At 41.4% G+C, this 13,005-nt stretch overlaps 2 protein-coding genes across 5 annotated transcripts; both read left to right on the forward strand.

The window, feature by feature from the left end:
• Positions 1–482: 482 nt before the first annotated feature.
• LOC112080543 (PITH domain-containing protein 1) lies at positions 483–3,335 on the forward strand. Of its 2 annotated transcripts, XM_024146335.2 has the most exons (6): positions 483–813; positions 1,203–1,246; positions 1,353–1,430; positions 1,878–1,982; positions 2,169–2,277; positions 2,488–3,335. In XM_024146335.2, exons 1-6 carry the CDS (start codon positions 637–639, stop codon positions 2,587–2,589), a joined length of 615 nt encoding a protein of 204 aa, XP_024002103.1. In that variant the 5' UTR covers positions 483–636; the 3' UTR covers positions 2,590–3,335. The 2 variants fall into 2 exon arrangements, with proteins under 2 accessions (XP_024002103.1, XP_070298725.1); XM_070442624.1 differs by lacking the exon at positions 1,203–1,246.
• A 194-nt stretch (positions 3,336–3,529) lies between these two features.
• On the forward strand, positions 3,530–11,511 carry LOC112080542 (acyl-protein thioesterase 2). Of its 3 annotated transcripts, none has more exons than XM_070442623.1 (10): positions 3,530–3,620; positions 5,800–5,892; positions 6,638–6,669; positions 7,398–7,463; positions 7,665–7,712; positions 8,265–8,335; positions 8,513–8,586; positions 8,777–8,878; positions 9,127–9,303; positions 9,438–11,511. In XM_070442623.1, the coding sequence occupies exons 2-10, from the start codon at positions 5,815–5,817 to the stop codon at positions 9,486–9,488; spliced, it is 699 nt and encodes a 232-aa protein (XP_070298724.1). In that variant the 5' UTR covers positions 3,530–3,620; positions 5,800–5,814; the 3' UTR covers positions 9,489–11,511. The 3 variants fall into 3 exon arrangements, with proteins under 3 accessions (XP_070298724.1, XP_070298721.1, XP_070298722.1); XM_070442620.1 differs by lacking the exon at positions 3,530–3,620 and adding an exon at positions 4,409–4,456; XM_070442621.1 differs by lacking the exon at positions 3,530–3,620 and adding an exon at positions 5,353–5,382.
• The last annotated feature ends 1,494 nt before the right edge of the window (positions 11,512–13,005 follow it).

Below are 13,005 nucleotides of genomic sequence, written 5' to 3' on the forward strand. Positions count from 1 at the left end.
TACAATTTATCTTTAAAATGTAATTTTAAACCGAACTTTAACCACACTGCTCTTGATTGATGGGAGTCGGAACTACTCACTTGGTTGTCTAGGTCTTAATTCGACACAAATTGACGGGAAATAACGAAAACCTTGTGTATACACTTGGCCCTCCATGGAATGAGTTTGAAACCCCTGCATTAAGGTGTCTTAATAGAATAAACGTCGCAAAAAGGAATGTATATTGACATTAATAAATGCATTTCTATAGCTTCCAAAATATGTTTTACAACGTTGGGGTAGTGCCAAGATGGAGGCACGGTGGCTTCAACACGGCGTCCCCAATCAATTAGTAATTCTAGTGTATATATAAATTATTTATAACTCAATAGTCAAAAATCTAGTGAAACCTTGTGCTTGTTCATTGGTGTTGGCCAGGCCAATCAGAGAACACTTTGACTTTGTGCGTCTGTACGTCCATCTTGATTGGRTATTAACGTAAGTGTCATTTTAAAATGTTTCCTCTCCTGAATGTTGTGGAAAAGTGAAACCAGCCAAGTCAGTCTGAAACAAATAACTTAYCTAGTTYGACAGCCCGTATCATCACTAGCTAGCATTTACATTRCCCTAAAGTGCGATATATAGTTAGTACCTGCGATGTCTGGTCACAGCCACGGCTGCTGTGAAGARGAGCACGAGCCAGCGGAACGGGGCCTGGAGTATGCGCTGTATCAGCGCATTGACATCGAGAAACTGCAGTGCCTCAACGAAGCAAGAGAAGGCGATGGGAAACTCGTATTTAAACCATGGGATCAACGGACAGACAGGGAGAAGGTAATGTTATCGACTCATTGAACGTATAGTACATCATCTTAAATTAACCAMTTTGGTGTAGAATCCACGAATCCTCCACTAAAATTACGTGGCTCAGCGTTAAATCAAACATTGAAAAAAATGAACACCCATGTTTACTTATTTTGTACACTGAACGAAATATGTACACAGGTGGTGGAACATTTTAGTGTCAATGAGCCTTTCCTTAAAGCTGATCTGGACCTCTTCCATTGGTGAAGTCAAATGTCTTCCATTGAAGCCCAATTTCTTATAACCTTTCTCATGTGATGAAGGGCCACTGTTGGGTAACTTTATCATAARTGTTATGTGATATTAATGATTTAATTATCTTGAATTAATAATCTTGAAACGCTCTCTATCTTCTGCAGTTTGTTGAGAGTGATGCTGATGAAGAGCTCCTGTTCAACATCCCGTAAGAAGCCCCCTTTTCACCCTTTCTTATCCTGTCATTTTAACTTTAAACTTGTTTCATCATATTATGTTTATGCGTTATCTTTCACAAWTGATATTTTTCTCAGGTTCACCGGAAGTGACAAGCTGAAAGGGATCATCATCGCCGGTGAAGACGATGAATCGCATCCTGCTGAAATGAGACTGTGAGTGAGTACTGTTTCTGCCTTTCAGAAACACCTTGAGCCAGTGTAGCATGTATCAACTCTTTGAGATTTGATGGTTATTACTCACAACAAGTCAACCGGTGTGTATTCATTTGTGCAAAAGGGGTTACAACGGGAAATGTTTTACAACAAGTTTCTWTTGGACAAATTCRGGTAGGTCCCTCCCCATTTAATTCTGTTTGCTTCTGTTTGGTTCATAGTGAWTACACCCCCAGCTCTGAGCCAGCTGTGCGAACTGAAAGAGCAACTATTGTAGCTAGCTTATTGCTCCGTGAGTGACATTTGACTCATTATTCACACCGTGAGATCAAGACAGCTAGTGACAAATTAGATAGCTTCTGCTACATCGGCATGGAACTGCATTTTATTTATTGTCAGCGTTTGTGGTTTTGATAACTATGTGTTGTTGTTGCATTYTCCTTGTAGATACAAGAACATACCCCACATGTCCTTTGATGACACATGCAGAGAACCTGAGCATGTCTTCCGTCTCAATAGAGATCCACTGGCTCAGCTGGAATACCCAACTAGGTAAGGGCAACAGAAGTGCGCACACACGCTAAAAGTAGTATTGTTTTCCAAGAAAACAATGGGGTTTATGGTCATTGCTCACCCATAGACTATTTCTGAGACAAAATAACAAAACCATTATGCCTAAGTACCCACCAAACTTAAAACACACCAAACGAATCAACCCCCAATTGACATTCTTTCCAGGATTGCCCGTTTTTCCAACGTTAATCACTTGTCAGTTCACATATCACGGAACTTTGGGACAGAGTCCACACGGGTCTACTACATTGGGCTGAGAGGGGAGTACTCCCAGGTGAGAACAAACATGAGACCAACGTTCAGTAAATTATCTTCTACAGCTCTGACAGTGTATGCCTCAGCTGAGTTTATTTTTCTTCTTGCTCTAAGGATTTCCAGAATTGTTTCACTTATGTATCAGGCTTTACTTTGACTGTTATATGTTGTCCATTTTTTTTTAAATGGCAAAACACCTCACCTCTGTCTCATCATTTCTTCCTCCCAGGCTCATAGACATGAAGTGACCATCTGCAACTACGAGGCGTCCGCTAACCCTGCAGACCATAAAGTCGACAGCATCATCCRACAAACAAATGTAATCTCCTGAGAGAAAGGAGGGGTGGGATAGTTGCATTGACAGAGATGGGTCAAAAGGAAGTGTGATGGATACTTAGGCCTGGTGGGTGAACTTTCTCATTGGAGGTCAGGTATGCCTAATACTGAACATAAGTGTCTAATCTGGATTTTCTCAGTTACACTTATTGTAACACCGAGTGGAGGCTGAAAGAAGTACGTTTTCGTTTGGTAAATGAATACATTTAATGTCAGTTGTTGGTAACCCTGTGATAAAGCGTCARGGTGCTTTTATCTAAAACTATATCTGGACACTGTCTGCCACCTAGTGGTTTGTTGTAATATGACAACTTGTCTCAGCAAAACTGGAATGACTCAAGTCCCCTGCAGTGGGAGCTCACTCYCATTCTTTCATCCAAGCTCTGAATTGCTTGGCAATAATGTGACTATGTAGACATTTTGACACAACCAAAGTAGATCAGCATAAGGTTTTCATTAGATTAGACTCTTATACACACATTRACTTTAGGGGTGAGTTGCTTACTATACCACACAGCTTTCTTTGACACCCACCAAACACAAAAGCTATTTAACTCTTGATTTCATTGCATTATTAATGTGGTGTCACATTGCGGTCTGTGACCACCAGTGGCTGAATGTGATGGCTTGGTGCGACATATTGGAGTTGGGAATTTTCTGTATGCCAGGCTGAGAAATAGAAAATGTCCTCTGCTGTTGTGTGTAATGTAATTATTTGAAGAATAAAGATGTTACATAATATATTTTTTAATGAGTATAGAATTTAATTGAAATGTAGATTTTGGATTAATAAAGGGTAGTATTGTTATTTGTGTAAAAAGATGCTCTTTGCATTTGGTATAATATATTTGTTTAGTGTAAATTGGACTAGAATGTATTGCCTATCAAAGTATCAGTTGATGGGAGGGTGTACGGTAAACGCGAGCTCTAGAAAGGGTGTGTACGTCATCATGACATCACTTCGAAGAATCCCCGCCCCTCTACACCAGTAGCGGAAGTTCTGTTGATATTCTTGGACAGCAAGTGGTGAGTGTATGAATTTATATTAGCGGGCCGCGGTTTTACAATACTCATTTACCCGTCCGTACCGAATCCACATGGGCCTTCGGTTACCACTGGGGTTCAAGGGCATGGGGAAGTGATGTATTCAAATACCTGGTCGAATTTAGGCCACATGTCAATCGAACCAAGCTCGAATGGCAGCGGGAGGCAGTGTACTGAGACAATACAGATTGTTGCTGTGTGGTTAGCTTTCTAAACTAGTCATTGTGAGGATTTATAGCCAGCTGAACGGGATTAAACTGGCTATTTGGATGTAGCTAACTACCTTTTCCATGTTTGAAACAATCTAGCTAGCTGCTTTGCACTAATCCTCTCTCGAATTCTCCCACCGGGTCGCTCAACGACTGGGTTAGTGAGCTAAGCTGCTTCTCAGCCCCATTGTTTCTTCATCCCCACCCCCTTCRTTTCCTTTAGCTAGCTAATGAACAKATATCTGTACCCTGAATCGCAGGTTGTCTATGTATAGCCACATATGTCTACTTCAAATTAGCGAAATAAAGTAATGTAAAAAGATAACTGACTTATGTTGCAAGTAGCCACACCAGCTAGCTAGACTGCATAACAAAGCTGGCTTTTAAAATTTGGGGGTGTAATCATTTGTCCAAACAGTTCCGTTTTGCAACTAAAACTAGATGTTCTATTGGAAAAATTCAGGTAGGTCCCTCCCTGTTCCGTTTAAGAAACGTTTTGCAACATAATCAGCGCAATGAATACACCCCAGGTGTTGCTGGTGAAAGACGGCTATACTGACTGCCGCATATGACTTGATGCTTGCCAGGTGGCTAGAATTTACGCACCGGGTAAACCTTACAGGGCCTTTATCCCAGTAATTATTGCTCTTGACTACTGAGGAAATCGAGCCATTAGCTGCTGTAAATGCAAGTGAATAAAGAGCCAAGGGGGTACATTTTCTTACGCCAACCACTGAGCCAGTCAACGTTTAGTTTGTCCTAGCCAGTTTAATYCAAGTCAGATGGGAACTCGTGATTGTGTAGCCGTGCATGGACGGCATTGTTTGTATCACCAGCAGAAGCCTTGCGCAGAGGGAGAGCGGGGTGACTGTGAAATCAGTGTATTTCCACCCGATTAGCTATTTGTGGTCTTTCTGTTATCTCTGAACTGACTGAGGATGTTTGCCTTGCAAACGCAATTATAGTATGCTTAACATTAAGTGGTGGTATAAAGTCAAAGGACTACACTGGCATGCTGGAACAAAGCCTCCTCTGTGTCATTGATGCTAGATGCTACTATCCAATTGCTTCAGAACAGGCCTATCTGAGAGCACATCTCGGGTTAATGCTATCTGGGGTCCTTGGTACGTCCCTACCCTAACCTTAACCACCTACCATAACCATAACMTATACCTAACCTTAACKATTTTAAATGTCAACTTTAATTGGGTATGGATGTCCCAAGTATCCTGGATAGCAAGGACCAAGTGCTGTAGGCCTACCTGCCTGGGGGAATCATATAGCTTGGTCTATTAAAGCGTGCAATAGCTGACACGGTCACAAGGAAATGAGGCAAAGGCACAATGAGCATGCGTGTCACTGCAGTTCAGAAAGTTATTGTGATGTGTGATGCACGGCCCTGTTCTTTCTCCCTATTGAGCCTGTCATTATCATTCCCCTGATTTGGCTCTTTTTCTGTCTCCCTTTGCTTTCACTAACTGCCGGTCATTAGGTGGGTGGAATTGTAACTAACTCAGTGTATGATCTCCCTGAAGGTTTATACATTAACCTCCTTACTTTTCCTTTTATTTTCTCCTCTCATTGTTTCTTTCTCTCTTGCTCTTCTCATCTTTTTGTTGTCATATGTCMCTCAACCTGACTCTGAGGCTATTAAAAGTTTACTTTGAAAACAATATGCTCTAGCTAGCCGKTATCCATTATCAGTGGATAGGCAGTGGCATCAGTCCTAGCCTATTGGCATCTTGGTTAATTACATAAATACAGTTTGGAGGAGTACATTTAGTTCATGAGTTTCGAAACTTGCTGACTGAAGAGATTCTTCTCCGTATTCAGCCTGTCTCTTTGGTTCAAAGCAGCCATAATCTGTGGGATGTTCAGTTCTTTTGTCATCATGTCTGTCCCTATGCTGAATAGCTGCGTTGATATGCCCTTTCCCCCCGTCCTCTCTCTAGCACCCCTTACAGTGTATGTGTGGCAACAACATGTCTCTGCCGCTGCTTGCCGAGGCTGTGACGGTGTCCGGGACAGAGAAGGAGACCGCTGCGGTGAGAGACCACACCAACACCATAGTGTAACTTATGGCATCCATCAGCAAATTTGCCCACTTGTTGCAAAGTATCAAAGGAAGTGCAAGAGTTGCCTTGCTAAACTTAATTTGTAGTTCATAGGCGCTGTAAACTGGGMCTGGGACGATACTAGTATTGCAGTATTTTTTTCCATGGCAAAAATGTAAAACCAAAGTCATTAGTTCTTTAAAAACCTGCTCTATGTAAAATATTGTGTTCTTTGAATTGAGGAAAAAAAAAAAAAAGATGACAATGATGTTTCTCTAAAATTGGGACTTTTTCCTAAAGAAGTTAAATCTGCTTTGTGTTTTGTTTACTTGCCAAGATACTGACAAGTATTTATTTGTTTTTCCAATACATATACAACAATACAACACATTATTTGGGTCTGTAAGCACTTTTAAGGTCAAAACCAACTCTATTGAAWTCATTTCTGAATGCTCATATTTGATTTTTACCGAATTTTTAAATGTATTTTGTAGTTTTTTGTATGTTCTATCTGGCTCGCAAAATTCATTTTCTTTCTCTTATGCTGCCTCTGATTAAATACTATTATTTAGAGTTGGTAATATCAACTGAGTAGGAATTTGCCCTTTGTTGGGCCTGATTCACTTGTACATGGTGTTCATATGCAAATACAGTGCAGTAGCCATTGGTGTTCTTTGTGGTTCGTAATGCACCATTAACCAATGTAAAATGGTCACTCTCCCCAATTCTACCACAGGTGATCTTCCTTCATGGTTTGGGTGACTCAGGGTGAGTTTTCTGTCTGAAGCCTGTTGCATGCTTCCCAGTCAACAGTTTGCATATATTATAACAACATTTTGAGACGTTTTGGTGTTCGGCAGGTTTTTTTCCGGCTGTTCATGCACACATCTTTTTTTTTTCTTGAGGCAAGTCGAAGTTCGGTAGCCGAAGTCCGCGCCCCTTTGTCAGTGATTGATCAACAGTACTACTCCTAGTAGGATTAGSTACTATGGACGGGATTCTTCAATTAACGTGTTTCTTGTCATTCAACGACAGACGACTAGTTTTCATGCAAATGTTTTCACTTGAGAAATGCTACACCGAACGTCTTAGTTAGATGTAAAATTGCGCMACTAAGACATCCTCTGCAAAAACGTCAAATCAAGAAAACTGTAATACATTATCTTAGATGAAATCAGACTATTTTGAGGAAGTGTGCACCTTCATATATACATACGGTCATTGGTGTATACTCACTATGTTGTTACTACGGCGTCTCGAGGGACAAACGGTAAAAATAGCTTATTTTTTTAAACATTTGTTTTTCAAGCGGTAGTCTTTTAAGGGAGTATGRGAGCCACAGACATTCACTTCGCCTAGCCATGTTCTGCTATGAGGAAACCGAACCTAGTATGCGGGCGCCTTTATACTCTGTATAAATCGTTCTGTCTTATAGCCGAATCTGTAAAGAGTACAACGTTCTCTCTCTGACTTGCTCTTTTTCTTCCTGTTGTCAGGCATGGCTGGGCAGATGCCATGACGGCTATCCGACTGCCACATGTAAAGTATATCTGCCCCCACGCGTAAGTCTGTATGATTGTCTGTCATATTTTCTGACAAGTTTATTTCTCAGCTTAAGTGCCTCCGTCTCAATTTCCAGAGTAGGATGTAATASGAGCGTTGAATCTTATATTTGGTAGTTTCTCATCTCTGATCTTTCTATACAACCACTTTGTATTCCTCCACCCATGTGCACTTACATTGATTCACTTGTTTGTCCGCAGGCCCAGAATCCCCGTCACTCTCAATATGAAGATGACCATGCCCTCATGGTGAGTCATATGTTTGCGCTGATCTGAAAAATATGTCATTGGCCAATGGCTTGACTCTAACCTACACTTCAGTGGAAAAGCGATCTCCTTTTGGTAAGAGATTTGTTGAACAAGGAATTCCTTCAAAGACGGATTCACACACACACACTATCAGGATACCAGGGGCACATAAGATATACAGTGAGCTCCAAAAGTATTGGGACAGTGACATATTTTTTGTTGTTTTGGCTCTGTACTACAGCATTTTGGATTTAAAATAATACAATGATTGAGGTTAAAGTGCAGACTGTCAGCTTTAATCTCAGGGAATTTGAGCTTTTCGTCCCCTAAAATATACAAAAAGTGCTGTAATTTCTAAACGGTTCATCCGATATYGATGAAAACCCRCAAATTAAAGCTGACAGTCTYCACTTTAACCTCATCGACATTGAATCATTTCAAATCCAAAGTGCTTGAGTACAGAGCCAAAACAACAAAACATTTCACTGTGCCAATACTTTTGGAGATCACTGTATGAGATGCGTATTAAATCGACTGACCATGGATCTGTAGGTTTGACCTGATGGGTCTCAGTCCAGATTCTCCAGAGGACGAGGCTGGCATCAAGAGGGCAGCGGAGAACAGTAAGTCATTCAGTGTGACACCAGTACTATACATGCATTGTAGATGCATATAGATATCATACCAAGCTCTATTCACATAACCATGTTAGCTAAAGCACAGTGTGCATCATAATTAGACATTATCAGCCGCACTATGTACTGTATACGTTCAATTTCCGTTTTCACTCTTTTCCACAGTCAAGGCCATAATCGACCATGAGGCGAAGAATGGGATACCCGCCAATCGTGTGCTGCTTGGAGGGTTCTCTCAGGTAAGCGTCAATGTGAACCGCTATGGAGGTGATGTGCAAATGAAGTCCTCTTTTTCGAGTTCCTGATTCTCTGTGATTTTTTTTCTTTTCTTTCTCCAACTTTGCTGTTTAAACTGTGTAAACCATGTGAACATCTCTATAGGTCTAAACCCATTCTACCTCTCTTTCCCTCTATTGTTCCGTCTCCCAGGGTGGGGCTCTGTCCTTGTATACCGCTCTCACCTGTCAGCAGCAATTGGCGGGCGTGGTCGCTCTCAGTTGCTGGTTACCGCTTCACAAGAGTTTCCCACAGGTACAGTTACACAGCTTACTTGTTTGTCTCAAATGTACGGTACTCTCGGGGCCCCTGAACATTCCACAGAGCTGTTTCTTTTATTACTGGGCTGGATTCCAAACTGGAAAATGTACTCTCCGTTTGTCTTGACGATTTTGCTGTGTAGATATGAATGAACTGAATATGTGATTTGGTGTTAGAACCTGGTCTTGGTCTTCACTTTTTGCTTGTATTATTTGGATGTAATGGTCTSTTGTTCCCATTAGGCGGCGAGTGCCAGTGGGAACAGAGACATGGCCATACTGCAGTGTCACGGGGAGATGGACCCCATGATCCCAGTGCAGTTTGGGGCCATGACGGCCGAGAAGCTCAAGGTCATCGTCAACCCTCAGAAAATCACCTTCCGGACCTACCCGGGACTCATGCACAGCTCCTGTCCTCAGGTAGAAGGGGATTTTGGTTGTAACATGCATGAGTATCAATGTTCTATATGTGTTAATATTTTTCTATGAGTATCGGTGTGGAAGTATTCATGGTGTTCGGTTTCTTTATAAGCCTCTTTATTTTGATTTTGCAGGAGATGGKYGCAGTGAAGGAATTCATTGAGAAGCAGTTGCCCCGAATCTGACCTCACCTCAACCCCACTGTGACCCTTAGACACTGACTTCTCACCTCTGACCTGCCATTCTCCCACTGGAAACAGCCATGAGCACTGCCCCCTCCCTCCCCATACATACACAGTAACACTTACTTTCACATATCATCGTCATATACACATAATACATTCCATAAAAATCCAACCAACGCACATCATACTGGACACACCATTTATAAACGCACATTTGTTAACACACTGAAGTGCACACACAAGTCTTACCTTTTTGAGCGAGAATCACGCACTCACACAGTACATTCCCCTGGGATTCTTTTCTCTCTTATCCAACCCGCCATTGTCCCTTCTTTCTTTCTCTCAATCTCTCTCCTCTCATAACCTCCACTCCTGTTTCCCTCCTATGCTGTGTGTGTCAGTGAGTCAGTCAGTCAGTGAAGCAGTCAGTGTGCAGGTGGCCCTGTTGCTAGATGCCACCCGGTGTCAGAGAGCCTGGCTCAGGTTCAGCAGCCTGTGGTTCTGGTCCTCAGGCCCCGAGGTCTGGAGTGACTCTGGTGCCGTCTGGAGTGACTCTGGTGCCGTCTGGAGTGACTCTGGTGCCGTCTGGAGTGACTCTGGTGCCACGCTGCTCTGCATGCTATTCCCAACGGGTTCACGGCCACTGGTGGGGTTGTGGTCACACCCCAGCTACTCATGGGATGCCCCTGTTACTCCTGGGCGCCTCTACTTGTGCTGATTCTTCAAATATCTGACATTATTACAACAACAAAAAATGAAATAAAGGAAACCTATGGATCATTACTTTTGCCACCATCTTCTGTTCTTTACCACAATTTAGGGCTATTGATGATGTGGATAAAGTGTACATTTTATGATTTATTTTGTTTGACATGAATGGGAATGATAACAAAAATGAAGTGGCAGGATTTCATAAAAATGTATTGACTGATAAAGATTAAAATGTTGAATTTCATACACCTTAAATGGCTTAGGGCTTTAAAAAACTCCTAGAAATTATTTTAGCTGCTGGTTCGTCTATTGCACGAAATAAATAGTCAGCGAAGCTAAACCAAGATTGGTAATGTCTCACACCAGATGGAACCAGACCAGGACATTGTGTAGTAGACACAACTTGACTCATTTGACTGCAGCTCTTCCTAGCCGTTCCCTCTCAGCATCTAGCATTTGACCAGTGAACCAAGTTCCATTCCATCCATGTGTCCAGCACACATCAGTTTCAGCTCTCACGCTGACAGGTCATTTTTTACTGTCGAGCAAAACTATTTACTCATTTGACAACTTACTGGCACCCACTAGTAAAGTGTGAAAAGGTCAGAGTTAACTCTGAAAATGGGTATACACTGGGAAGGCTTTGATAGAAAAAAGCTGTTCCTTTTTAATGGAAGGGTGATTTTTTGAAAAGCATTCATCTTGAACAACTTGTGGCTCTTGGGTGTATGACTTTAACTCTGAGTTTGTGTGCTAAAATAAGGTGTTCTGTATTTTCCTTCTGTCAATGTTTTCTCTCTTTATGATGACATATTCTGTGTTACTGAAACCTAATTTAAAAGGGTAGACATTGGAGAATAAAAAATCTGTATTGATTGTTCATCTATTTAATGAATGTTTCTTACTCCCTAAGTTGTCTGTTATTACATCTTTCCCCATGTCATCTTCCTTGACCCAACACATCTGTTGTTACTTTTCACTTGTACTAGTGGGCTACATTTTGTATTCTTTTCTCTGTTACTTTCTCTTTTATTTGTCTTCCATCCCTTTTCGCCTTCTAGTCCCATCCTATCACCTAATTCCATGTGGGACAAGGTTGGATAAAATGTCTCATGTCTTCTCCTGAGTTGTACTTTGTCTTTTGTTTGAATTTTTACGGTTGTGACTCATTTTGATTTGTCATTTTGTCTCAATGTGTTTGGTCACTTTGTCATCTCATCTTTGTGTCTTTTTAATTTGACTGTTGGTCCCTCAGGTTTATTTTTCCAAGATACCTGTATGTGTGTAATAAATGATGAAAATAACAACAGTGCATTTGAGTTGAGTTTTTTTGMTGTGGAACGGTTTCTGCTCTGTGAACTGTACATCACATCGTTCAAGAAATTGGGGCCATCCAAAGCGTGCATGTGCACGTCTCTTGTGCAGACCATAGAGAATGATAGAGGCCTCTAGTAGCCCAAAGGGTGGTTTAGCATGGGCAGTGCCATTGAGGGCTTCCACCATGCTTCTGCCCTTTTTAAAGTAGCCAACTGGTTGGGAATTCCTATGGGTTGTAGCCTCAATGGCGCTGTCCATGCTATCACAGACGCTATAATGGCACCGATATAAAGTTGAGTCCTCTATTTCTATGGTGCAGACTAAGAAATGTATGTACATTTAAGTCATTTAGCAGACGCTCTTATCCAGAGCGACTTACAAATTGGAAAGTTCATACATATTCATCCTGGTCCCCCCGTGGGGAATGAACCCACAACCCTGGCGTTGCAAGCGCCATGCTCTACCAACTGAGCCACACGGGACCACATGTATTTGGGTAGTTAAGTGGTAGTTACCACGCTAAATGAGCAGGACTAGCTATATAACATAAATATTTCTGGGATTGAAATGGTCGGGTCTGTTTGAAAGGAGTCTGTCACTTAAGTGTAGCCTAATGACATGCATGAATTGATCTACTACTGTAACGGCATCAGAAAGGTACACGTAATGTTTCTTGAGACATTTAGCTATATAATAGATTCTCCTTCGCCTTCTCTAATGTACTTTTTTTTGTCTTTGAGTTGTGCTTCAGAAAGTAAACAAAAGTCGACCTGTCCCCAAGAGGAGTGAGGTGAGTTCAGAAACTCAGGAAAAGGCATCTGTTTGCAGCACTGCATTGTCGACCATTGTCTTATAATTCATCACATTTCACAAGCCTATTTTCGGGAAAAAAGGCACATATAGTTAACCTGCAAATCTCTCAAAATGTAATATGTAGGCTAGGAGATAGCCTACCACAGATGCATTCTTGCCACCGATGCAATTGTTCATCCTTTTTCCATACATGGGGATGCTTATTACATTTGATAATGCGAAGCATAAATTCACAGATAAGCTATAATGATGTGAGGGACCAGTTTGAGGGAATGACAAAAGAAACAGAACACATTTATTAATGGTGTCTTTATTGGGTTATAGGCAAACAGTAATTTGACAACAATGGTAAATAGTATCCAGGCACATGAGCGATTGGTGGATTTCCCAGGCATTGCAGCTGTGCTTTTCCACAGGAATATGAATGTTCCCTCCAATGTCAGAAACATACTTTCTTTTTTTTTTGTATTTGCATATTCTTGCACTTTTAATAGTGTCTGTCAAATTGTAAGTGAGAATTGCTTTTTATTCCTGCATCTCCACCATCGGTCTTTGGGTTAAACCTATTCCTGAACTAAAAAGCAAAAGTATGGATAGTCTCCATAGAGTATCCTTTTTAGTTCAGGAAACCGGCCCATAGTGCATTGATTATTTTGACATGACATGAAGCTTTCCA

Source organism: Salvelinus sp. IW2-2015, unplaced genomic scaffold (genome assembly GCF_002910315.2).
Source record: "Salvelinus sp. IW2-2015 unplaced genomic scaffold, ASM291031v2 Un_scaffold16369, whole genome shotgun sequence".
Classification (NCBI taxonomy): Eukaryota; Metazoa; Chordata; class Actinopteri; order Salmoniformes; family Salmonidae; genus Salvelinus; species Salvelinus sp. IW2-2015.